Consider the following 26011-nt stretch of genomic DNA (forward strand, 5'->3'; position numbering starts at 1 on the left):
AGGGCTCTGCGCCAAGACGGTTGGGCTTTCAGTGCTTTGTATACTGCAGGAGCGAACGGGGCCTGATGAATCTCTTGGTGATTACAGGAGTCACATAAAGCATTTTATAATCCAAACAAATTGGATTGTGTTTATTGAATGTTAAACATTCCAGTTACCAAGGTGGTAGCAAACCTGTTTCTCCAGGCCATCCCATCATTTATGCACATTAATCAATCAAGGTTTGTAACAGTCTGTTGAAGCAGAAATTATTGGCAGTCCCATTCCACCGGTGGGGAGAGTAAGGCAGAGCAGCTGAAACGCTTGCTTGGGTTTCAAGACAGTAGAAAATGTTCCTCCCAGTGCTAATTGCACATGCGGCTAGTCGGCGGGGTCAGGGCTTCAAGGGGTGGCTGCTCCCAGGGTAGGCACGTGTCTGGGCAAAGTGGGGTGCTGGGAACTGGGTCAGGGCGGAGAGGTGTGCAGTGCTGGGCAGGATGGGACCGGTGGGTGCTGCAGTGTGGCTGCAGGGAGCAGCAGAGCGGGCGCGGTGGGATGCCTCTGCGCTGCAAGGCTGAGAGTGGGGGGAACCTGACAGAGACCACAGAATGAACTGCCCCAGGGAAACCTCTGCGCTCTGGTTCATGCCCACTGCAGCGGTGTTTTGGTAAAGCGCCGATCTACAGCCATGTGCCATTGGTCTGGAGAAAAAAGCAGAAATTGGCAAAGGCAGGTGAAGGGTAAGACACGGGTTTGTGCCCAGGGCAGAGCAGCAGGGACGCTCTCTCGGCACGGGTCAAGCATTCTGTGTTGCTCATTTCCACTCCAGACTGCAGCAAGGCAAACTTTTTCCTTTTCTGTATTCTACAGCACCTGAAATGTTTAACTCTGCAAAACCCACCGGCTATTCCTTTGCTGTGGACTGGTGGTCACTGGGAGTCACTGCCTACGAGCTGCTCAGGACCCGGGTACGGTGCGCGTGGCTCCAGTCCCCGTTGCCGGTTGGCATAAGCTCTGGGTTGGCATAAGCTGGGCAAGGCGAGCGAGTGGCAGTGCCTGAAGTTGGGTCTGTGATATAATTGGCTTTGAGTTCCCATCCTGTGGGGAAAAAAAGAAAACTTGAAAAAAATCTCGTTGCTGTTGTAATGAGATTGAGCAGTTTGAGTAAACACAAACTGCAATGCATGAATTATTAATAACGCATAATCCCTGCCTGCCCCATCAGTGGTCTGCTTCTACCTCAGGTAGGGTTGGGGGCCTCACAGACAGATGGCTAGGTTAGTGTTTTAGAAGTGTAGTGTAAAAAAAGTGGGACAAAATTATTTAAATTACATTCTTCTAAGCAAAAGGTTGTTTAAAATCTTGTGAAGCTAGGAAACTTCTTTTGGTACGAGCATGCAAAACACCTTTTTAAGAAACTCTATCATCAGTCTTCACAGAAAGTCTAAAAAAGATGTTTTGATGAATATATATTAAAGAACAGATTTTCAAATTAATTTGTGTATCTCAAATTGTGAGTGACCCAGGTAGCACACATTAAGGGGACGTGGCTGTCTGACCTGCTGGGTATCTGAAGCCATGTGCCCCCTGTAAACATACTAATATAATACTTGAGTTTTCCATTTGTGATGTTAAATGAATGGCAGGAGTGTTCATCACGTTGACTTTTGACTTGATGGCAAGCAGATGGGAGCAGAAATGGTTAGGTGTTCCAGCTGATGGCACAGCCGTGGTAAGAGGGTGGCACCAGTGGTGGTCACCGTGGGGAGGAGGTGAAGGGAGACCTTGAGGTCCATCTAGTGCCAGTACACATTAAGTATAATGCACCTGGTTCGATCTCACAATTTATATCTACTGTTTTTTAAATGTATATTTAACACCCTTACCCTCCCAAGACACTGTAAAAATATGGGAATCAAAAATCTTTCAAAATGGGAACACTCTACCCTTGTAAATCCTCCCAGGTGGGCAGTGGTGTTGTAGCTGGGAGCTGTACCGGGAGGTGACTCACCTGCCCTGTCATGCCAGCTGTACGTTGCCTATAGCTGGAGGTGGCCAGGTGCTGAGCTGGGGCTGGGGCAGCCCTGTGCTCCAAAGGGACAGGTCATCCTGCAGCCTGGTGTCCCAGCTGTGCTTGTAACCCTCCTGGGACATGTTTTTTTCAGCCAGTTTGACAGGTGGGAGAAATCCTGCTCCTGTTCACTTGTGGTGTCTCCAACATGAGTGAAGAACTGAAAAGAGCAACACGTTTTACAGGGAATGTTGGGAGTGCTCTAGCCACAGCACCAGCTGTATAAAAAGCCTTTTTGATACCCCTGCAAGACACAGGTATTGAAACAGCTGGGCAAACACAAGCTGGCTAACGATGCTAACTTGTGGGTGTTCCTCCCATTGTCTGTTGTGCTGTTTAAATATCTAGTGATCCTTGTTCTTACTGATATTATTATTTTGTTTATTTCAACTGAGCTGCCATCACATGGGGAGACTTTCAACAGGAGGCCCGAGGAATAGGCAGAGACCGTTTGTAGCTTCTTTGCTTTAAAAAGATTTCCCAAGGAGTCTGACAAAGCAGATAAATTAAAACGCTTTCCTTGTGGCGTTTTTCAGAGGCCGTATCATATCCGCTCCAGCACTTCCACAAATGAAATCGCTCACGTGTTCAGGACGGCCACAGTGATGTACCCTGCTGCCTGGTCTGCGGACATGGTAGCACTGATCAAAAAGGTGAGGGCAGCCAGGGAAGCGCCTGGCGCAGGGGCTGCCACATGTGGGTCCTGTCTGGGCACCTGCTAAAGCACCTGCCCTCGTGCTTTGTAGCCGTTGCAGTAAATTGTGGGGAGTCATCGCAAGCTGTGTCCAGACGCAGTGTTAGCGACCTTCAGATGGTGCCATCTGATAAATAGTCAGCTTTTAATGTTGTAGCCGCACTAGTGTAATAACCAGTTAGCAGTACAGCGTCCTGGGCTGGTGGGATGAAATCTGTGCCGGCGAGCGCAGCTGCTGCTAATGCATCTCTTCTAAGGTCACACGCAGTCTTTGCTTCCAGAGTTCCTCCTCTGACTTTGTCTCTATGGAATGACGTAACTTAGAAGTAGATATTAATGTATATGTCGAAAAATTTGGCCAAAAAACAGCATACATTTTTTTATTTTGAAAAAAAAATTCTCCCAACAATTAAAAGATTTGCAAGAAGTGCTGATGCTGTTGAAATCTTTCCGTGCCATGTGGTTTATGCACCGCTGTAATTATTTTTTTAGTAAAGCTGTTATCAAAATTGCTTCAAAATCATTACTGGAATCATTCTGAAGCTGAAATCATGTTTGAAGTGGAGCCATAGCTTCAATAAACAAAACTATTGCTTGACAGTGTCAGACGCTGGTTGCATACAGTGGCAGCAAAGCTGAAATGCCAAACCTTGCATAACGGCACTAGCTGCGTGTTTTGGATAGCATGGAAATAGTTTTCTAATTTTCAAATGAGTATAGGCAATATAGTAGTACTTCATGTAGCTTTCATCTATTTTTTGTTCCAAACAGTATGAAGAAGTATTTTGCCGTCTCTAATGAAATACTCTCAAAAGTTTTAAATGAAAATGAGACATAAATTCTTTGCATGAGACAGAACCAATGGCGTATTTTCCAAGAAGAAAGTTGAAGAATATCTCAATTTGCTTAAAATGAAATAGAGCTAATATTTCATTAAGCCTAACAGTAATACAGAGATATTTACTGCAGATGTCCTCTGTGTTGTTATGCTGGAAGTTTTTCCCTGGACCACAGCGTGCCGCGAGCCATATAGGTTCCCTTGTGAATAAATAATGCAATGTCACAATTAAATTTCCCAGTGCCCCTCTGCAGTTGGTTTAACAGCCAGATGTATTATTTATGAGGCCACTGTGGTTCTGTCCTGGCTCAGACATCTGTGAATTTCTGTGTTTATTAATGTTCAAGGTAAATAATCGTTCCTCGCCAAGCCTCATTGCTCAAGTAAGGATGGGATTGCAGAGCTGATGGGAGCACAGGGCTGCGCGGGGGGCGACCTGGGGGACACACCTCTGTGCCCTGGCTGCCCACAGCCGGTGCCCCGTGGTGGGGCTGGGGGGGTCACCTCATCCACCCCTTTCCCAAGGGTTTGGGTGGTTTGGTTTTCCTCCTAGGTTTTGGAGTGCATGCTATCGGGAGTTGATGCAATGTCAAATCCTTGAACTTTGGAGGCAAACCTCAATCATTTCTTTCCACAGCAGTAATTCCTACAGCAACGTTAAAAAAAAAATGCTGAAAATAAGCTGTGTGAATGCATTATTTCACACTGGAATTATACTTACGAATATTCCATTACTAGAGTGGGAAAACAGGGGATGATTTTCTGATACGGTGTTAAGTTGGGAAGACAAAGGCATGAGTTTAACTCCCCGTTCTGAAACAAATGCTTATTTTTAACCTTGGGCAAATTGTTTAATGTCATGGTACTGCCTTGTTGCCGGCTCCTATAACGTGGGTAAAAGTTGTTTGTAAAAATGATAATGAATAGAGTTAAAGACTGTGAGCCCTTGGCATCCACTGGCAAAGGGAAGCTGAGCCAGAGCACAGAGGAGAGGCACCCAGCTGAAGTGCGGGCGATAACGCAGCGGTCCTGAGCCCCGCTCAGTGCTACAGGCACTTCTGTGAGTACCTCATCTCTGACTTCGAATCTCAGGGTCTTGCTTTCTCACCTCTTCCATTTAACTCTGGCTGCAGTTGCTTGAGGTGAACCCTGAGAGGCGTTTTTCTCAGCTGAAAGATATCCAGGACTTCCCGTATCTGTCTGATGTGAACTGGGATGCTGTTCTCCAGAAAAGGATCATGCCAGGATTCATTCCCACGGTAAGGCAATTCGATTTTACAAGGTTCTCAGTGTGCCCAAGTCTTACACGCTGTAGCCTGCCCTCACACCTGGCACCACATCGTGGGACATTCTTAAACATTTCCAGAAGAACGTCAGATGTCATTGAGGACGGGGGAAAAGAGAGGCCGGGGCGACATTCTCACTTTCCTGTGGGTGTAGTAAAGACTAATGGGGGATGACTACAAAGTGTGGGTGCCCCAAAATTAATCTGCTTTTTTAATAACATTCCCTGTTAGCAGCCTGGAGGGCACCCGCCGTTCTGCCATAATTGTTCCTTCCCGTAATGGCTCTCCCTAACAAGCCCATTGTTCATAGTAAAATAACACATACAGTAGATTACTGTTTCTGATCCTTTTTTAATTGGATTAAAACAGCACAGATGTAACATAACCCTTAGGGAAAATAATCCAAGGACTGTGGTGTGCAGTGCTACTCTGACTGTTTTTCAGCCAAACAAAAGTTGGGCTAAGCTATGAGTATTTGTTAATGTATTATTATATATTTTTAATAAATATAAATATTTATTATCTATTCCCCCCTCAGTTGCTGGTTTTCTCTGTGGTGGGTTTATTGCTTTTGCTATTGCTTTAAAACCAGTCCTGCAGGCTGCTGCACTCCTCCCAGCCAAGACACCCCGTCCTTGCTGTCACTTCAAAGCAGCCAAAGGGCAGAGTAGAAGCAGTGAGCACAAAAGGAGCACTTGTCACACCTTGACAATGTCCCCTGGCTGAAGGAACTGATAAAATATGTAAGAAGTACAGCAGGCATTCTGGCTATGTGTGCAGTTGTAATTAGTTTATTTTTTACAAAATTCAGCTCCCAGGCACGGTGCAGTTTGAGACACATTTCCAGGCAGGCTCTGATCACTTAGGGCCACCTTTTCTCTCCCCTCCAGAAAGGCAGACTGAACTGTGACCCAACCTTTGAACTAGAAGAAATGATCCTAGAATCCAAACCTCTTCACAAGAAAAAAAAGCGTTTGGCTAAGAAGGAGAAAGACACCAGCAAAAGCAATTCCTCCCAGGTGAGAGCACGCAGGTACAAGCACGTGGTCAAGGGAGTCCCTCATTTTGCAAGAAAGCTGTTTGTCATTTAGCTATCTAGCAAGACCACAGCAAACTGTTTAAACAGACCACTTTTTTCCCTTGGGACCAACTTTATTCCCAAAACTTTTCCATATCTTCCCCTGAGTGGAAGGCAGCATATATACCCGCCAGTCTGGTATGAGAGGAGAGTCTCAATGCCATTCTCCCCACTGGGGGGCTAAAGATGAGAGCTAAGATTTACAGCCATCTCCCCGTCTCCTTGAAATTGTCCTTGTAATGTCTTTCTGTGGCAACTGTGAATTTATTCCTCGTGTTTTTATTTTTCTACTTGAATGTGAAAGACCTGCCATCTTCAAAAGCACCTGGAGATGCTCCAGAGGGACTTCATTGTTTTCAACAGAGAAAAGTAAGTCCTGATGCAGAGGCAGTGTATGAGACCCTGGCCCTTGTCAGGGCCTCTGGCAGAGCCGGGGTGTGGGCACCCTGGTGAACAGGGGGGTCAGGGGCATCTGCCAGGGCAGAGGCAGCGTTTCTGGCCTTGAGGCAGCGGCTGGGCACACGGCCACCAGCTGCATTAATTGCCTCATTTGTGCACACGGACTGTTACTGTTGGGGCTGGGGGCTCGGAGGGCTGCAGGGGCTGGGGGCTGGGGTGGCTCGGGGCTGCAGGAGCCTGGAGCTGCAGGGTGCAGCCATGCAGTGGGTGGCAGCTCGGCCAGAGGACGGGATGCTCGTGGGCAGCCGTGGCGCTGCGTGGCTGGCACTGCCTGGTGTTCCCTCACGGCTCAGCCCACCCTTTCTCTCCCTAAGGGTGAGAGACCACCGGAGCGACACTCAGGAAGCCATAGTGCTGGTGAAAAGCAGAGGCGCCTACAAGGAGGACAACCAGAACAACCACCTCTGATTGCGGCACAGCCCCTGCTGGCTGTCCTGGGGGCCAGTGCACACCCACCCACTCACCTTCATGCTGCTGGGCCACCGAACTCACCTGCTGCTGCCGGGACAGTGCCGATGGCCCAGGGCAGGTGGCCGGGTGGGAGCGGGGACACCCATCCCTCTGCCTTCCAGCCCACGGCCGGCAGACCCTGGGTGTGCGGGAGGGGCTATGGGTGCTGCCTCCGCCGTTCCCCGCAGTCAGTTGGACTCTGTTCCTATTATTTTGCCTTTCTTGGCGGCAGGAATGTGACTGTGTGATCGTGGATGACAGTACTCACCCTTTGGCTCGGCTAGCCGGCATCACAGCCCTGGCGCTGCCTGCGCGGCGGCTGCCAACGGCATAACTGAAGGGCTGAGTGCGTGTTGTTCAGAGCGGTGTCACCGCTTGCCATCAGTCCTGGTGATGCTGTGAGTCCAAGCTCTGGGGAGGGTGGGACTCCCCATGGGCTCACTGCTGGTTGCTCCAGCTGGAAGAAGCTTCTCTCAGCTGCAGGGTCACCACCAGTGCCCAGTGACAAAGGTGCCCTTTGCTTACAGATGCCTCCTGTGAACACCCCGTGAGTGTGGGCACGGAGGGCTGGAAGTGGCAATGATTGATCGATCTCCTTCCTTTGCTGGGAGGAGGCAGCAGTGGTTTCCCCTCCCTTCCCCCACTCTCCATGCTGGTTCCTGTTCCCATTTCTCGCAGAGCAGGACTGGCGTGGTGGGTGGTCAGAGCATGCAAGCAGATGCAGAAATAAAGAGGTAACAACCAGGCACTGGTAAATAACCAGCATCCAGTTGCTTTTCCAGGCCCACCTGAAAAAAACGTTGATCATCACATTAAACTACTGCAGTTCACTGAATCCAATTGGATTTGGCTTCCAACACCAGAGGTAAATTTGATTGTGCTTTTTTAATCTCTCTAACACTGAAATCATTCTTGATTTAAGCAGCTCTTGTAGTCCTGGTGCGGTCTTTGCCAATGCTGAGATTGGCCAAAGCATTTCTATTACAGTAATGCTGGGAATGATGTCATTATTTAAATGCTTTGGCAGACTGGAGCTTTCATGTCCTTATTTCACGTTTTTTCCTATAGTCAGCAATATAATGAATTTGTGATGAACTATTTGCCTCCCATTTACCCAGAGGCGTTCCTTGCATCCCCTGTGCCTTCCTGTCTTTCTCTGGCTAAATCTGATCAACTCGAAGAGCTGAATGAAAGCAACAGCAAATGAAAGGCTCATGTGAGCCTTCCCATGGATTGCATTGGATGCCTGGGTCTCCCCTCCATGGCGGTGGTGTCTCTTGGGGGATGCAGTGGAGAATCAGGAACATTTCTGTGCTGCAGGAAGGCTAAGCAGGGCAGAGCAGTGTGGCCACAATGGGTCTGTACAGGGTCCTGACCAAGCCCTCTCCCACCGACTCTGGGGAACAGATGCTCTGGGCAGCCTGGTTTGTGTGGGTGATGCTGGAGAGCCCCAGCTCTGTGCTGAGAGCTCTGGTGTTTGCCTCTGTGCCTCCACCCTGCCAGCTTCAACCCTTGTGGGACAGTTTCTGCACTGCCTTTGCAGAAACTTTTTTTGCAATAATTTCTAACAGAAATGCGAGTGGCACCAAACACGGTTCTAGGTCCTGATACCTTTGTTAACAGGAGGGTACAGGGGGGCTGCTGGCACAGCAGTGCAAGCACCTCCCTGGGTTCCAAGGGGACCTGTTCCGACTTGCCCTGTGCATCCTCTTCCTGACATGGTGCCATGGCAGCATGTACCACCACCTGTGTACAATAAAGATAAGCAGTCCCCAGTTTTAGAAGACTACAGCCGTTTCTTTGCTGCCATCACATGAAGACGCAGGGAAAGGGGAAGCCAGTTCTGAGGGAGGGCTGCAGGAACTGAGGGCTGCAGCACTCGCTATGCAGCATACCCCGCTTTCCTCTGCCCAGCTGGCAAGGGCCTTGCAGGCACACAGATGGGTGTGCTGTGCCACCACCTTCCAGCACCTGGTTTGCTTTGCTCAGGTCAGGCTCTTGCCGTAGCTGCAGCACAGTGTGTGCATGCGGGCCAGGGAGCGGGGGCAGCAGCATTGCTGTGCATTGCTAGTGTGGAAACAACCGACCCTCTTCTGTCTAGGGAGCTGCAAAGCTGGAGTGGACTTAGTTCACCAGTAAGTGGTTATCCAAGAGTCCTCAGAGGGGGTCATTGCAAGGGGAAAGCCACCTTTCCCTGCTAAGTCACAGCACACCCCAATTAATAGCACCCTTCCCCAGCCACCCCTGCTTCTGAGCAATAAGACTTCCGAGCCGAGTAGGGGTCTCCATGTCTCTCTGCCTTCACTCTTGTCATTCCCAGGGAGGCTAGCCAGAGCACCCGCAGCACTTCCCATGGATTCTCTCTTCTTTGCCCAGTCCTGCACCAGGTCTGGGGCCAGGCACAGTCAAGAGGTTCTGTGCCAACAGCTGTACCCATCCCCTGCACAGCACACAGCTATCACCACCTTGCTCTGGTGTGGGTGTTGGTTCGTACACCACCTGTGTTCATCTGGAGCCACAGACAAGGAATCTAGTCCTGCTCCTCCCTAGGGAAAAAACGACTGCTGTATAAATACTGTTGTACTGGCTGACAGAAAAAAAACCAACCCAACCCCCCCAAAAACTCAAGTACTTTAAATGGCACCTTTAAAAATCCCCCAAAGACTCCTACAACCATCTCTCCTTTCCCAACTTCCTCTGTAAACAGAGGCACAGTCTCAGCTTAATAACTACCAGGAAACAGGGAAAAATCTTTTAATTACTTAATAGCAGGACTTCACAAAACTTTAAAGTACGAACAGGTTTCCCTACCCCTGGCACAACTATTCTGGCATGGCCCCTTAAGGGCTGCTGCACGGACAACTTGTCCTGTCTGAGTTGCAGGCATGTAAAAATAAATATTTCAAGGTCAAATACTTAAGGAAGAAAAAAAGTATTTATTTAGCATAGCCTAAATTGACACATAATTTTTGTAAAATTTAAAAAACAATCAAGGGGTTTTTTGCATGCTTTGCAAGCCTTACAAGGCTGTGACCCTCAGTTTGATAAACACTGCTTGATAAAGGGGAGCATTTAACTCACAGGTGCCCACAGAAAACAGCCTCCAAGCCAGCCCCAGCTGGGGAGACCCAAACACGGCCCAGGCAGGGCTGTGCGGAGCTGGTCTCTTGTCACCACACAGGTGACAGGCGCAGCTCTTGCTGGCCATTAACAGCCTGTGGTAGCCAGGTCAGGCTGCAGCCAGAGACCAGACAGACAAACCAAATGGACTTTTACAAACACTTGCAATGTGGTCTTTTGCCAATAGCTTTGCTTTTGCCCATGAAGTTACACCAATACGCTGACACCTACAGCAGCAAGCACCCCACGCCTTCCACCAGACAGCCTGTCCCTGCACCACAGCTCCTCCAGCTCAAACACCGCCCAAAGCCCCTCCTGGAGCCCAGCCTGCCCACAGGGCACAGCTTCACACCACCCCTGCCCAGCAGCAGCAGCCTGAGGAATAAAAAAAAGCCAACCAGCAACATGAGTTGTTTGAAGGAACAACTTTTTTTTTTTTTAATAAAGTGTACAAAGTAGTAAAACTCCTTACATGAGGTGCTGTGACAGCTGTTACAGAGATGATTTGGGCTCCCTCATGGGCCTCATGGTGAAACTCCAACAAGCGTTGAGTGGAGACAAAGGACATGAACACGACAGAGACCCACCTGCCCCTACCAGCTCCCGTGAACCTGGCCTCCCCGTCCCACACTGTGGCTCCGGCCAGCCCCCACCACTTCACCTGCCTGGCTGGCTCACTCACACCGGGTTGTTTCTGCTGTCCCACATCATGGCATCCCACACGCGTTTAACACGAATAACACACTGAACCGAGCGACCTGTCTGAGCGGCATGCATACAGAAAGGAAGAGTAAAAACACAACCCGACCAAACCCACAACAACAGAATTTTAAGGCTATGCATAAAACAAAATGAAGCAGTATCTTTAAAGCTAGGTAGCAAGTAGCATTTGTGAAACATAAGGCTTGAGGCTTATTGATTCTTCAGAACAGGTTTATTTGCTTTTCCTTCTTAAACACCAATGTACCATTTTTCTTCCTTCACTTGAACAGGGATTTTGTTTCCTTCTCGGCAGGGGCATTTAACTCAGGGAGGTTATGTTGGAGCGGCCTCCTGGGGGTGCGACGATGCGCTTGCTCGCTGAGCGAACACCTTCATCAACCTGGGTACCTGGGAGAGGACAAGAAAGCACAAAAGGAAGGGGGAAAGCAAAGAGTGTTTTCTTCACAGGACTGAGCAGTCAGGCAGCCTGGGGTCTTGCCAAAGGGCATCCTGAGGCTGGCTGCAGCAACCTGTTCCCCCTCCAACTCCAGTAACAGCCCTGAGAGCAGCAGCAGCTTGAACGTCTCTGTAGACACTCCTCCATGAACAGACCCACACAGCAGAAGCAGGGTCTGATGCTGTGCCGGCACCTCCACAGCCACAGTCTGCCTTGCTTCTACTGCAAGGTGCAGCATGCCAGAGGGCCAGCTCCAGCCGTGGCCTTTAAGGGACATGGAGGGTCTCTCCCTGCCATGCTCCACTCATGCTCGGCTCACCCCAGGCCATCTCCCAGCTGCCTCCTGCCCCAGCCCAGAGGCTGGGACAGCATGGCCAGTGGCTCTGTGCTCTCCCAGCCCAGCCACCACATCTGTTCACCTGACAGGCTGAATCCAGACTGATGGAGGTTCCTGACGGGGGGTGTCTGCCGCGTGGGGGACCCCCTGGTTGACCCCGCAGGAGTGCCCCCCTTGGGCGTGGTGGTCAGGTCAAACACGGGTCCATCATACATGCCCCGGGGCACAGCATGCATCTCCGCCATCTGTCACCAGAGAGAAGACAGTGACATTTCTCTGCTCCCAGGGAGCATCCTGCCGATGGCAGCTCCACGCTCCAGCGATCCTTGGCTCCCCAGCCCCACTGCAGAGGCAATTCGCACTGCCAACCCTGCACCCCCCTCTGCCCTGAACACCCAAGACCTCCCTGCAGCACTGAAGCCTGGCACAGCCCCCCACCCACCGCAAGCTGAGGGCCTCCCTTCCCTCCCACCCTGCAGAGTGTGCAGAGCCTGGTGCAACAGGCAACCCCTCAGCACAGGTGTATGCTGATGGATGGGGAAGGTCATTCTGCCCAGTCTCTCCATTTTTCACTCTGCACTTCCCTCCAGACTCTGGCTGCAGCAGGACAGCAACAAGGGCACGCATCCCACACTGCTGACCAGACGAGCATCTGCCTCCAGTGCTAGCACATCATCAACGCTAAGGTCAAAGCCCTCTACCCAAGTCTTAGCTATCCCAGCCGTAGGTTCAGAATACACCAGTTTGCCACAGTTTCCAGGGTCCAGTGAGAACAGCAGCAGAAAACCAACCCGTTATTAGAGAAGAAGACAATTTGGGCTAACAGTGCCCCAGTTTTGTCTCTTGGCACCTCCATCTCCTCACCTTCCTCCTGGCTTTGATGCGCTTGTAGACATAGTCAGGGAAAGGGCTGCTGGGCAGGAAGCGTCCAGTCCCCTGGGTCACATGCAGGTTGCCATCCTCCAGCATGATCTTCCCCTGGCATATGACAACCAGCGGGGCCCCACGTAGCTCCATCCCTTCAAAGATGTTGTATTCAGCTGCCTGCAGCAACCAGAGGATGATGGTCAGGAGAGACAGGAGCACTGCCTGCCCACTCAGGGCTGTTTAGTCCCCACATCTCACTGCTGAAGTCACTAGTGCAGGGAAAGTAACAGCCTTCCCTGCCCCAGAGGATACCTCTATGTCACTAGTCCCTCACACTAAGAACCCACCAGAGCTCCCAACACAAACCAGGACCAGCTGCTTTAGAGCTCGTTGTGAGCAAGGACTCAAACAGCAGAGGAGGGCAGGACCTAGGCTTGAGGTAAGGCATGAATGAACAAAGCATGCTGGCAAAGCCAGGAAAAATTTGTACCTGGAAGAGGAACCCAGATAAGGAGAAATGTGTGCCCCTACACCTGCATGGGCCAGGCTCAGGAGAAGAGCAACAGAGCAGGGTGAGAAAAGCCCTGTATGCAGAGCCCAGGGTTCACAGACATGCTACCCCACAGTCACAGCTGGCATCGCATGGAGCCTGGACTCAGTCCCTCCTCTTTGGAGCCCAGCACAGCAGTGCAGCACCACACTCGCAGCAGCCAGGCAGCCTTCACCCAGTGCCACTCGCACCCCACCCTCCAGCATTCCCACAGACAAGCAAAGGGCTTACAGATTGATGAGTTTTTGCTGTGACGATCTTCACTGCATCGGGATCCCATATAACCAGATCACTGTCTGAGCCCACTGCTATTCTCCCTTTCCGTGGGTACAGGTTGAAGATTTTTGCAGCATTAGTGCTTGTCACAGCCACAAACTGGTTTTCATCCATCTTCCCTGTGGCCTGCTCAGACAGGAAGAGAACTAAGAGGTCTTATGGGAAAAGGGAGAGTAAGAGCCCCGGCAAGTACCAGACTCACTCCCACACAAGCCACTGGCTGGCTGGACCCAGACCGCTGCGGCTGATCTTGTTATTGGTGCCAGACAAACTGAAACCGGGGAGCATGGCCACAGCTCCTGGTTGTTCATGCTGAACCCATGACAGCTGCCTCTGCTGCTCTGGCTTGTCCTGACTCTCAAAGCCAGAGAGGAGAGACAGGCAGCTGGGTGCTCAGCTCTGCAGGGGCAAAAGCACAGGTCTCAGGTGCCTGCCAACCCTGCCCACTCTGCCCTCTCCCTGGCATGACTCTTACCACTGCCTTGTCCCAGATGACAGACATTCGTTCCTCTATGCCATTGGTCCCTTCTGGAATCGCTGTGAAGTTGTCTTTTCCAATTGCTTTCTGCGCGGTGCTGAATGTACAGTGGGCACTTCCCGAAACCTGCAGGTCACCACTGAGGGGTGGTGGTAACAAAATCATCGTCAGTTGTTTTGCAGTCAGACAACAGCAGGGACACGAGGGCCATGGATCTCCTCTGGGCACGGGCAGCCCCTGGCTCAGTTCTGTTTTACTCCACACCCTCATTTCTACAGCCCCTCAGTCTGAAGACTTCTACCCAACTCTGCCCCTGTGGCAGCTGCGTCATCTGGGAGCACGGGGGCAAGAGAGCTCTGCCATGCTGTGCTGCCCGCCAGTGGCACAGGCAGTACCCTGCACACGAGAGGAGTCAGCAGCTTGGCTTCTGCAGGACAGGGTGGCCTTTGTGTCAAGCCAAAAGATGTCCTTCCATACCAACTCCATCATTTGCACTAACACAGAAAAAAAACCCATCCCACTGTGAGTCAGAAAAACCATTTCTGGTAGTTTGTCAGGTCTGCTTGGGAAAGCAGCCTTTCTGCTGCACAGGGAGGAAGAGCCTCTCCACCCAAGGACTGTCCCCCACAGCCAGCCCTTTCACCGTGTACTGCCAGCTCCTGCACCCCGAGGGGCAAGCACAGCCCTCCCCTGCCCCACAGGAAGCCTGCTGCAGGCTGGGACAGGGGACACGGCTGCAGGAGCGGCTTACAGGGGGCTGAGCCTGTGGGCTACCGTTGCTCACAATGCCAGCCTTCCCCAGTGAGGAGAGCACTTCAGCCCTGCTCCAGGGCTCTGGCTTGAGACATTTCCTCTGGCAGGAGCTCACCAAAGGCTCCTCTTAGCCCTGCATGGACAATGACAGCACGAGCTACAGCAGCCCACAGCGCAGACTGAGAAGGTGTGCTTGGAAGGGCAGCCTGGCCCAAGCTGCAGCATCTCTGCCACACCGCTACCACAAAAGTAGACGTCCCCCCTGGCCACACAAAAACTTGACAGTGGGATGAAGAGAGTCAGGACTCCCTGGAAGCAGCTCTCTCTGGAAGGCCCAGAAAAGCTTTACTACGATGCTCTGCACAGCTGCTGCCCTACACTGTTACCCAGAGCTCTCTGCCCAGAAGGGGCCACTGGTTGGACGAGATGCCCTGACCCATCCAGCTACTGACAGTGATGGCAGAGGGCAGGAACAGGCAGAGCAAGCGAGCTGCTCACAGGCAAGGCAAGGTGAGGAACAGCCCATGGCTCCCTGGAAGTCACCCAGCTGCTGCTGAGTCCTCGGGGAGCAGCAGACAGGCAGCAGCTGGAAAGTCATCGCTACTGGGCAAAAGGAAGCAGACCAGCTCAGGCCACCTCCCAGCACTCCCCGCAGGAGGCAAATGGTCCAAGCACCTGGGCTCCCAGACTGCCTGCACCTGAACCAGTGTGGCCATGACGTCTCTGCTCGGGGCTGCGAATCAGCCCTTAATCCACTAGTAATCTCCATCTTCCTCTGATAATTTCTGCCATATGTCTGACTGACTGCACAGCCACAGGCCCAGGCTGATGACACAACACGCTTCCTAATCTCCACCAGATTTATCCCGGTGGAAGAAAAGCCACCCAGCCCAGCTGGAGCTTCACAGCCTCTCCTCCTGCTGAAGCCTTACAGAAAACAGCAGAGGAAAGGTCTTAGGACAGATGCCTGTGGGCTGCAGGGACTTGCCTCTCTGAGATCTGGGGTGTATTTGAAGTGGAAGGGAAGGATTAGAAAGCCAGTTCAGGAGCTGGGCTCGCTTTTCCCTGCCAGTCCCTAACCTAAGGCCTTCTCCTAATTCATACATCCAGACCAAACAGAGGCATCTTTTACTCCCTGACCACAGCAAAATCCAGGGTGAGCTGCATATTCAGACTGCAAATGCACTGGCACCTCTCTTACACCAGCCATGGCATCTCCACCCTGGCATAACCCAGGTTTATCCTAACATGTCCCTCTGCCAAGACACCTCTTACTGACCAGTCATCCCTTGCTCATCTAGTCCTAGATGTTTCCAGCTTACTTCAAAGGTCATTTCCATTTACAACCCGCCCAGCGTCAGTCATCCCCTGGCTAACACAGAGCAGCCGCCACACGCACAGTTCCACGTGCAAGCACCGGGTGAGAGGGGTGTGCAATTCACACGTGGCGCGTGGACAGGGCCAGCAATGAGCTCTGTGTCCCTAGCTGCTGTGCGTGCCTTGCCAGTGAGAGGATGGAGTATAACTGTGAAAGGTCAAAGCAAATCGCTGAAGTGCTTTTATTGTTTGCTCTCTATTTTCAACAAATCCCTGCCCCACCCCCTTGCCTTGAGGGTGAAAAAACGACCCACCATCCCTGTCAGATGTGCACGAGCTGCCCTTAAAGGCCTCCGGCACTCCTCAGGCTGTACTACTGCTCACCTGCACAGGCGTGAGAAAATGCCCACTTTGTATTTGACCAGTGCCCCCCCCCACCTACCCACCCCAACCTCTTGCTTCCCTACCTGAGGTCAGAGTCCACTTCTTGCCGGTAACGGCATTGCCCAGCAGAGCTATCACTCACCTGGCCAGGAGGGAGTTGATGTAGTCAGGAGTTGTTGGGTCTGGGCTCAGAGGTGGAGAGACCACAAATGCTGCAGCTTTGGCCCAGTTCTTGCTCCAGTAGTGTGTCCCATCAGTCCCGAGACTGGCCGTGATCGGCTCACCAAACACCACATTGCCTGGAAAGGGGGACAGAAAGGATACTGTTTTGGTGGAGCCTGGACACATTCTCTGTCCCACAGCACTACCAACAGCCTGCCGTGCCCAGAGAACACCCAGACCCATGTTGGGTTGTCCCACACTGCCTGCTTGGACCTCAGGTGCTGGGGGGCAGGCAGGAGGAACAGCAAGGCCCGCATCGATGTCAGGGGTGAGCCCCGTCCACCACCCCTGTAGGGCCCTCCTGCTTTAAGGGCACAGATCCTGCTGGTGCAGCAAGCCTGGCTGGAGCACAGTGCAGGAAGGCACAGCCACAGAGCTGTGTTCCCCAGAAGACACCACAGAGAGACAAACGACACTTGCAACCTGGTCTCCTGTTCTAGCTGATGGCTGCTTTCCAATCTGCCCTGCCCCGGCCACTCTCCTGGGAAGTGAGGCCCCTGGTCCCTGGGCCCCCCCCTGCAAGCACTGGTGTCCCCACGCTGTAGCGGGGGCATTTCACCCCACGGACTTTCAGTCCGAGAGCAACAGTCACACCTCAGAGCTGACCAGCTGCACAGGCACACCTGGCAGGAGACAGGCAACCTGATAAGAAATGACAGCCCGCAATGGCAGGCAGAGCACAACGCTGACACTGAACCCATGCCAGACCAGCAACCAAGCCTCTCACCATGTCCTTCGTCATCGGCTGTGCATTCTTCCTCCCTTATCCCTCATAAATATTTACCATGTGCCACCATAGACTGGCAGGCTAGTCCCCCTCTCCTGTTCCTCACTCACCTTCTGGTGCCCCACGCCAGGGACAGCCCCGGGGAGACAGCAGCAGGTGGTGACCAAACACTTTTTGCGGAGCAGGGCTCATCATGCTGCTAAGCTAGGATGGGGACTGAGAAATTATGGTTTTCCTTCCAAATGCTCCACAGCCCGAGCAAGTACTTCTGGGAGACACTTGGCATTGCTATGTCCCACAGCTACCAACTCCACCAAGACCCTCTCTACAAATACATTTTTTACATTTCCCCTTCCCCTCTTCCTATAGAGGCTGCAGATCCTCAGAACCTTACTACCACTCAGCTAAAAGTTCTGTTCTCCCTGCCCAAAGGCAGGAGGGTGCACTGCTCCTTAACCCCCAGGAGAAACCCTGGTCCCAAAGCAGCCAGGCTGGCAGAACCCCCATGTCTGAGCTGGAATCAATGCACGTTGGCTAACCACAGGTACCTGCTGGTCACCCAGCCCAATCTGTGGACCAGCACCATCCTACAGTCCTGTTTGTAAGGGCGCCTCACTCACCCCAGACTGCACGTGTGCTCCTCTGCAAGCTGGCTGTGCAGCATGGAAGAAAGGTCCAGCTGGGCTGTTCCCAGATGGAAACCTGGGGTGGACACCGAGCGGTGCCTTTCAAAGTACCTGTGTGTGTTTACACGTGTCCTTCCTGCCAGCCAGGAGTGATGGACATGAGCAGGCAGCTGCTACTACAGGCACCTGGGGTCTGGCAGAGAAGAGCTGCCCACCAGCCTCCTCGTGCACCAGCTGATGGGGCAGGGGCACACAGCTCACTGAACGTGGCTCTGGATGTGCCATGTGCATGTGGGGAGTCCCTGTGCTCCATCACCGCTGACAAACAGAGCCTCCAGCCACCCGAAAAGGCACCCAGGTGCCTCAGAGGGGCTGGCACTTCAAAGGGAAGCCAGAGCTATATGCAGCAGCTCAAACCACTTGCACAGGGATCGGATTAGTCTCCTCAGAGAGCCCTTCGCAGCCACAGGCAAACTTTGGTGTTTAAAACATTGCTCCTACTTGCAACCCACATGCTGATGTCACTTGACGTGCAACAGGAGGTGGCTCCATGTGATCTGGTGCAGCGTTCCTGTGCCCTTCACAAGTCAGGTAAATCCCCCACCAATGGGGAAGTACTAGACTACACTCAAGGCACAGCCGTGGTCTTGGCAAAACAACCATGATGACACAGGGACCACTAAATCCAGCTGTCCGGGATCCCAGGGGCAACAGCAAGGCTGTGTGCGGCAGCAGCTGCCACTCACCTTTTTTTCTGGCTTGCGAGATGAGGTCAGCAGCGCTTTTGCTCATCACTTTAGTCACATAGAGAGGACAGTTGGTCTGGCTGGCAATAGTGATGGCCCGGAAGACAGCTTCGGCTTCCAGCTGGAAGACAGAACAGTGCATGGCTGCAGAAGAGCACTGGGTGGCCAGGGAGGAGCCCGTGCTCCTCTTGGCACACCATGGATTGCTGCCAGCACCCCTGGCTCCCCAAGGGCAGGTTAACCAAGGAGACCCGAGGGGTGAAGCTTCAGTCTCCTCGGGGCCTGGCCTCCCTGCAGGCTGCAGCCACAGGACACCTGGCAGGGGAGCACTGCCTGGTGCTCAGGGGCCAGCACAGAGCTGCATCTGCTGTTTTTTCCACTGCCTGGTTCCAGCTCTCCTGACAGCCAGAGAAGCCCAGGGACTGCTGCCCATGCCTGACAGCATGGCTCCCAGGCTGACGCCAGACAACGAAAGGGTCTGCCCTTCCAGACCACCCACTGCTCCAGGCTCTCCTGTGGCTGAATTTGGTTTAACCAAATGTCACCCTGCCCATGGCTGGGGTGCAACGAGCTACATGCTGGTAGGTTGCTCCCGTCAGGGTCTGGCTGTCTGGGGCAGCTGCTGCTCATCCCAGCCTGCTGACACCCGCCCCACGCTTCACTGTCCTGCTGTTAGCAGAGGGTGCATTTCCATCACAGGGGATATCTTTGGACTATTACATCAGTCCGTGCTCAGCCTGAGTTCAACCCCAGAGGTTCTCCAAGTGTTTGCTCTACAGTTTGGCTTCAAGCTTCGGCATGAGAAAGTTCAAAACAGAAGCCTTAAAAAGACAATGTACCAATCAGCCAGCTCCCAGGGGAGGCCAGGGCCGCCAGCTGCAGGGAACGCAGCAGCTGGCTGGGTAAGCTTCACTCTCCCAGCAGCAGCAGAATCAGACCACTGCACCCAGACACACGTGCATTCATACACCTCTAGTACTTCTGCAGGCCTATTCTCTGCACAGTGAAAACAGCATTTTCTCTTCTGCTTAAAGACATTTTAAACACAAATTTAAACAAGAAAACATTTTTGTCAGCACACTTACCGACTTGAGTAGTTGACAGGGTTTAGCATATGGACAGGAGCAAACAGAGCTGTCACTGAATACCCTTTAGAGCAGGCAACAATCCAGGACAGCACCATCCTGCCCTACCAAATCACCACCAGCACTTGACAGAATAGCATGTCTTTAACTCCCACTGAGGTCCCTCAGGGACAGAGCAGACCCACAGAGCTATGGACCGCTTCCCCTGTCCTTTGCTATCAACCTGAAGGCTTTATGGGAGGTAGAAGGGTTTTTGCGGTCTACCTAACATTTTCCCAGGTAGACTCTGTTCTGGAAAAGGGACAGTGTTCATTTTCAAAGGCAATGAGATCTGGATTTGGCTGAACAGATGGCACCTAGAGCCTTCTTCCACTGCCTTCATCTGTCTTATGCTTTAATGGCATTTCAAGATCAAACACTCAACAGTGTTTTACTGGCTTTGGACGAGAAGAGCCACAGTGCTATCTTACGATAATAGGACAGTTCTCAAATCCTGGCACAACCACAGCATCCTGCAATTGCAGGTTAGCTTGCCAGCTAGAGGCAATGGGTCTAGAGCCATAAAAATAAATGGCAGTTTACACACAGTGGGACTCTGATCTACTGGATTTGACACTGAGCGTCTTCCCTGTACAGGAAAATGCTTTATACTCTCATACTTCAAAGAGAACAAGCACTGTAGTACACTAGGCTATATACGTTGTTACCAGCCACAATACAGTCAACTTCTTACACTTTTAGTTTAAGCCAACTGATTTCTATTTCCTGAAGTACAAATATATCCCTGTGCTCCCCTGCTTGGCTTTGCTATTGTACCAAATTCCTATTGTTTTCTTCTTTCACATGCTGTGGAGAAAGTTAAAAGCACCTCTCAGCAGGGAGCTATCTCAAGAAAACCTATCTAAAATTAGACTCAACTCAGATTAATGGACCAAACAGAAAAATACTCTGTGAGCTAAAATTAGAAGTAATCTAATTAGTGTCTTGACAATGATTTGTAACCAGGGAATTCCCCCCCTCTCCTTCCCTCCCACTCGTTCCACCAACGTCTTTGTCCATCTGATTTTAAAACACACTTTAGACCCTAAGCAGAGATTAAGCAGAAAGAGGCTGGAATCTGTCTGCACTCTGACGGACGTGAACAGTGAATTTTCAGAGAAACTAAAACTCACCATTTGGTTCTTCCCAGGCCTCTCACACCCGTGGAGGCACCTATACAAGACAAATGCCCCCAGACCAGCCCCAAATGCTGCTACAGCCAAATAGACCTTTTTGTTGATAGATTAATCTCTGGGAGGCTCAGAAGCCCTTGTCTCTGCTAGGAGACTTGAGCAAGACTGGAAAGTGTTTGTCACAAATGTGCACTTTGCTCTTTCCTGAGCTGCTGATGAGTAAGACTGTATTGCCTGTATAAATGAATACCCATGGATGCATACACACACACTGCTTGCTTGGCCCCACCACATACACTAAGCTCTACTGTGACTTGTGGGGAAAGCTCTTCAGTGCTGAGCAAGGCTGGTACTGTCCTTTGCATCTTACCTCCTCAGGTCTGCTTAGCACGTGGCCCTCGGGGCCAGTAATTCCCATCTCCAACATCCTGGTTTGTTCCTAGGACACCAAAAGGACAGAGGGACATTAGAAGACTGTGAAACTATCAACTACACAGAAAAGCAGATCCCTCCTGTGTTGAGCCCTTCTGTCAGGACTGCCACCACTTTATGTCCTGTGGGACCACCATGCACAGCGAGAGGCTGCTGCACCCTCAAGGGGTTTGGGGTTTGAGAGAGAAGAAAGGGAGGATGGGGAAACAGGAGGGCTTGGAGGGAGCACGCACACCAAAGGAAACCTCTTTGATGAAATGAGTGGTGTGGGTGAAAAACAGGCACAAAACTCCCCAGTTCCACGTACACCACTTGATGTTTACAGTCCCTTTCCAAGGCCCTCCCTGACTCCCCTTCTGAAAAGCAAATTGTCCAAGTAGAAACTATTGAGAAAACAATCATTAAAACCAGCAAAAAAACTATCCTCCCAAGGTTACTCGTGGGTCCCCAGTGATGTTATTTAATCACCTGGAAATCAGCAAGTGCTAAAACCTGTCCTGTGTAAATTTCTTTAGAAACGGGTGGTGTGGGGTGTTGGTTCCTGTATTAATGTTATTCCAAGTATTTTGCTGTTATAACTAAGACCATGGACAACTGTGTGTGTGCACCACATGCACTGGCCTGCCTATCTCCTGCCTGTACCCTAGAGACTTCTCTCATATTCCCTCATCTTCATCATCTCCTTTTGACAGAGGTCAAAGGAAACAGGCAAGGGGACTTCATGGTCTGCCCTGACCAAGGCACCTTTCTGGCCTTGGAGGCCTTGAGGCCTGGAGGATCTTTCTGACCCTCACATCTTCAACCACATGCTGTCACTGCCTGTGGCAATGCCCATGTTTGCTGCCACCCAACACCTGCCCTTGACTTGCAGAAACCATGTGCAGTTGCACAGCAAGCAACATTTCTCCAAGAGGTGTTGTGGAGCATGAAGTGGATGTACAGCAGCAGTAATAGCAAGCCTGTAAGCAAGCAGGTTTATGCACTTTTTCTTGCGTCTCCTAGAGTACTGAGTATATTATGAGAATTAAATAATGTCACCAATCTCTGTCAGGACTGTGTAACTCCAGCAACGATAACAGATGTGTTCATAGCTGTTGGAGGAGTGTATCAAAGGATGAGGCTTCACAGCAGGTAAGTGCTGTGTGTTACCTCCTCTGACACCTTCTCTGCTACAGTGAAAGCACCATGCAAGGACTTAACACTCCTAATGCGTCTTGCTCTTCGTCAAACAAGAAGCACTCTCTCACCACCTACAGCACATCAGTCTGAAGTCTAGAGCTCTGCTCATGTCCTATTTCTGTTCAGGCCATGCATCACATCTCTTCCCCTGCAACCTCCTCTCCCGTGTTGACCAAACTCCAGAGAAACACACAACCGCCCGGACCACTGAAAGTAAAATGGACTGAAATGACGAGTACAGAGAACAAATCCTCTGCTTTCTTCCTGGGAACCTCCACCAGCAGATGACCACAAGCATCGTGTCTCTGTGCTAACAACACTGAGCTCCACACCAGCTTGTGATGTTTCAATCAGTCCTGACAGAAGGAAGCAATTCCCAGGGCTGTGACGTGCTACCAGCTATTAGTTTTGGGGCATTTTGTGGTTAGGCTGGTGCTGAAGTAGAGGTAATCTCTAGGCAATACAACTCCTCTGATCACTCTTTGTATCCATGTGAAAGTGCCATACAATTGTGCACTGCAGCTCTAAAATGTCCAAAGAAAAACTGACTCTTGTAGTCTGAGAGGATGTTCAAAGAATGCCCTCTTAGTTCACACTCCTTCAACTCCCAAGAACGAGAGACAGGCAAAAACAAGTAGCTGCAGAGCATAACTGAGCAATGTCTTCTCTGTCTTAATGGAAATCAAAACATTTGGACTTTCTCTCATCCAGGACCAACTAAAAAGCAGCAGGCCAATACAGACCACCTACTTACACACCCAACCACATCCCTCATAACAACTCCCTCACAAATCCAGCTCCATTAGCCGGCTGCTTGCTTACAGCAGGGAGAAAATTCCTCTCTTGCTGCAGCACTTCTCAATACACTTTCAGTCTCTTAGCTAATTATGTGCAAGGCAAAGGTCTCCACCTCTCCACACTGAAGAAAGAGCTGTGGCTGGAGTGAACATACCATACTTGAGAGCCTGCTCTCTTCCATTTAAATTGCTAGTTTGCTATTTCAGATTCATTTATGGACCACATACAGCAGAAAATCTTGGTAAATGTGATATTTCTGCTCGAGCAGCAAATAGATCACCTAGCAAAAGACATCCATGCAGCTGTAGTCATTTTGCTAATGTCCCACACCGAACCTGCCTGGGACAGATTTTCAGTCCCTGCATACCAGAAGAGCAGTTAGTTACCTGTGCAATTATATCTCCATTTTCAGCATGAACTTGAGCTATGGCACCCAGTTCTGCCAGGCAGCTGAATATCTCGTACAGCTGAAATGGAGACAAGAGAAAATGATTGCCAAGCAAACAGACTGCCCAGGCTGCGCATGGCCATGGCACCCCCCACACACCCCCATGGCACCCCCACGGCCATGGCCCTGCATGGCCCTTCAGCCCGAGGCCCTGGCAGGTGCCAGGCGCTGCTCTCCGAAGACCATGGCTGCCGGTGGATGCTCTTGGTGATCTCCAGGCCAGACCCCTGTCTCCAGCCGCAGCACAGCATCTGGCCAGCCCACCACGGCCGCAGCCTGGGCGGCCCTGCAAAGGCGGAAGAGGAGAGGGGCCGCCTGCCACCCCAGCCTCCCTGTGCCCCCCGCGGCTGCCGCCCCCCGCTGCCCCTCATGCCAAAGGCATCTCACCTCGGTGTTTGACATCTGGTACGAATCCTTGTAGGCCATGTACACCATGAAGGAGTTAATTCCTAGGGGCAGAGGAGAGAGAGGTGAGCCAGGGCTCTCCCTCCCCGCCAGCCCCTCACAGGACAGCTCAAGGCTCCCAGCAGGCACCCGACAGCATGGCCACCCCTCAGCGAGGACGGGGCTGGCTGAGGCTGGAGCTGGGAGCGGCGGGCAGCAAACCTTTCTCCTGGACCAGGGTGTGCAGCTCCTGCCGGACACGGTCACTCCAGCGCGGCATGTCCACATGCAGCGCGTAGTCACAGCAAGCCTTGCCGTCGGCCCACTCCCGCCACCGCTCCAGCGCCTCCACCAAGCTGCTCTCGGGCTCTGGCACCACGTGGTCCACTGCAGGGGCACAGCGGGGGCAAGGGCTGGCAGGGGGTCCATGCCCCGGCCACCCCACCGCAGCCCTGCATGCTGCCGGCCATCCCCACAAGCCCAGGCTCGTCTCCCCAGCAGCTGCAGGGCAGCTCCGAAGATGTCCCCATCGCTGCCGTGGTGAGCCCTGCTCCTCTAAATACATTTATTGGCAGGGAAGCACACAGAGCCTTTGCTTAATAGCCCCTGGCATGGGACCAGGGGCTTTTACAGGCTTCTGCTGAGAAATCAGCTGATAGCTGAAGGATCCTGTCCTTCCTCACCCCGACTTCCACCCCATTAGCACACAGCCTCCTCCCACGCCACAATACTAATGCACCTTTTACGGCCCACCATGTAATCCTCATGCCCTGCCACAGTCCATTTCGCACAACTTATCCTCTTGGCCCAGGGGGAAGGAGAACCGGTGCAGGGAGAAGAAAACCAGTCCTTTACTGGAAGGACGAACAGTTGCTCCTGCATCCCAAGAAACCCTGCGGTGCATGCAGCTGTGACCATTGCACAGCATTAAAACCTGGACCTCAAACCAGTGCCCAGCAGTGGCCCTCTACAGGGAAGGACCTCAGAATTCCCTTTCCTTTTTCGTTAGCACTGTTTATTTCCAGGCAGTGTGAGATGCCAGGACATTGCTCTGTTCCTCTGCTCAGAGTCATCTGAGCATCATGCTGCCCTATTTTTATTTAACAAGGAAAACCGTTACGCCATTGTTCCTTTTTGAGGGTCCCAGTGGCACAGTGGCTGCAGACAACGAAGCACTGCAGAACATCAGATCTGCAAGGGCAAGGGATCCTATACAAATCCCCTGTCCCACCCCTTCATTATTAATAAGGGTCCCAAAGATTCATCCCAATCCTCGCTCTCTAAACTGTATTGACAGAGATCGCAGAAAAGATGAGCGCGCACTGTCATGGACCTTTTAAGCAAAGATGACTGAGAAAAGCAAAGAGAGAAAGAAATAACTGGGCAATGTTCCAAGCATGCTGGGTGCTGTCATGCACAGGACCTGCCTGCTGCACTCACTGATCATGGTGGTGCCACCAGCCAGGGCTGCTTTCGTTCCTTGGAAGAAATCATCCACAGCTGTCATCCCCTTGTATGGCATCTGCAGGCGAGTGTGAACATCAATTCCTCCAGGGATCACCATCTTCCCGTTGGCTTCTATGGTTTTGACCCCTCCAGGGACAATCAGATTGTCTCCGATCTGCCTGATGAGATGACACCAAGATGAGTGAGCCCCCCACAAAGGACAACCAGCCACAACATAAGCAATGAACAGTCCAGCCAGGTCTGCTCGCGCCGGCAGCAGCAAAGCCACCCTCCTTCGCACTCCCAGACCTGGCCTTGCAGGAGCCAGCACAGTCAAACCACCTCACCTTGCAGCAAAATGCACACTTGTCCAGCTTGCTTAAACCTATGATTTGCACAGTCCAGGGGTGGCTGCCATCTGTCTGACTGCTCTAGTGGTGTCTGTGATGAGCCCTGCTGCCTGGGGCAGGCACAGGTTTGGGGTCGTTGGGGAGCATGGTCTGACAGGCATGCAGATCTCTGCAGCATATGGTGTGAAGCTGCCTAGGACACTTCGTACCCCACAGACTCACAAGTCAAGCTCCTGCAAGCATTGCCAGTGTAGCAGTCCTACCTGTTCACCGAGGGTGCATGCTCACAAAACCCAACAC

At 51.8% G+C, this 26011-nt stretch overlaps 2 protein-coding genes across 3 annotated transcripts in view; one reads left to right on the forward strand and one right to left on the reverse strand.

The window, feature by feature from the left end:
* The window catches only part of STK32A (serine/threonine kinase 32A), a 34982-nt gene extending 26202 nt beyond the window's left edge, over window positions 1-8780 (forward strand). The window contains exons 8-13 of the mRNA XM_037398449.1: window positions 850-947; window positions 2587-2703; window positions 4716-4841; window positions 5759-5887; window positions 6251-6315; window positions 6720-8780. Coding sequence (XP_037254346.1) covers window positions 850-947; window positions 2587-2703; window positions 4716-4841; window positions 5759-5887; window positions 6251-6315; window positions 6720-6813 — 629 coding nt within the window. The 3' untranslated portion in view covers window positions 6814-8780. The remainder of the gene's footprint in view (window positions 1-849; window positions 948-2586; window positions 2704-4715; window positions 4842-5758; window positions 5888-6250; window positions 6316-6719) is intronic.
* Window positions 8781-10384: 1604 nt separating this feature from the next.
* Window positions 10385-26011, reverse strand: part of DPYSL3 (dihydropyrimidinase like 3) — a 39003-nt gene continuing 23376 nt past the window's right edge. The window contains exons 3-14 of one of the 2 annotated variants that reach the window (XM_037398446.1): window positions 25356-25540; window positions 24138-24302; window positions 23919-23980; window positions 23470-23550; window positions 21045-21113; window positions 18418-18538; window positions 16239-16395; window positions 13640-13781; window positions 13120-13290; window positions 12336-12515; window positions 11554-11716; window positions 10385-11085 (exon numbers count right to left, since the gene is read on the reverse strand). In XM_037398446.1, coding sequence (XP_037254343.1) covers window positions 10997-11085; window positions 11554-11716; window positions 12336-12515; window positions 13120-13290; window positions 13640-13781; window positions 16239-16395; window positions 18418-18538; window positions 21045-21113; window positions 23470-23550; window positions 23919-23980; window positions 24138-24302; window positions 25356-25540 — 1585 coding nt within the window. In that variant the 3' untranslated portion in view covers window positions 10385-10996. The remainder of the gene's footprint in view (window positions 11086-11553; window positions 11717-12335; window positions 12516-13119; window positions 13291-13639; window positions 13782-16238; window positions 16396-18417; window positions 18539-21044; window positions 21114-23469; window positions 23551-23918; window positions 23981-24137; window positions 24303-25355; window positions 25541-26011) is intronic. The other variant, XM_037398447.1, reaches the window with a different exon arrangement.

Source organism: Falco rusticolus, chromosome 8 (genome assembly GCF_015220075.1).
Source record: "Falco rusticolus isolate bFalRus1 chromosome 8, bFalRus1.pri, whole genome shotgun sequence".
NCBI lineage: Eukaryota > Metazoa > Chordata > Aves > Falconiformes > Falconidae > Falco > Falco rusticolus.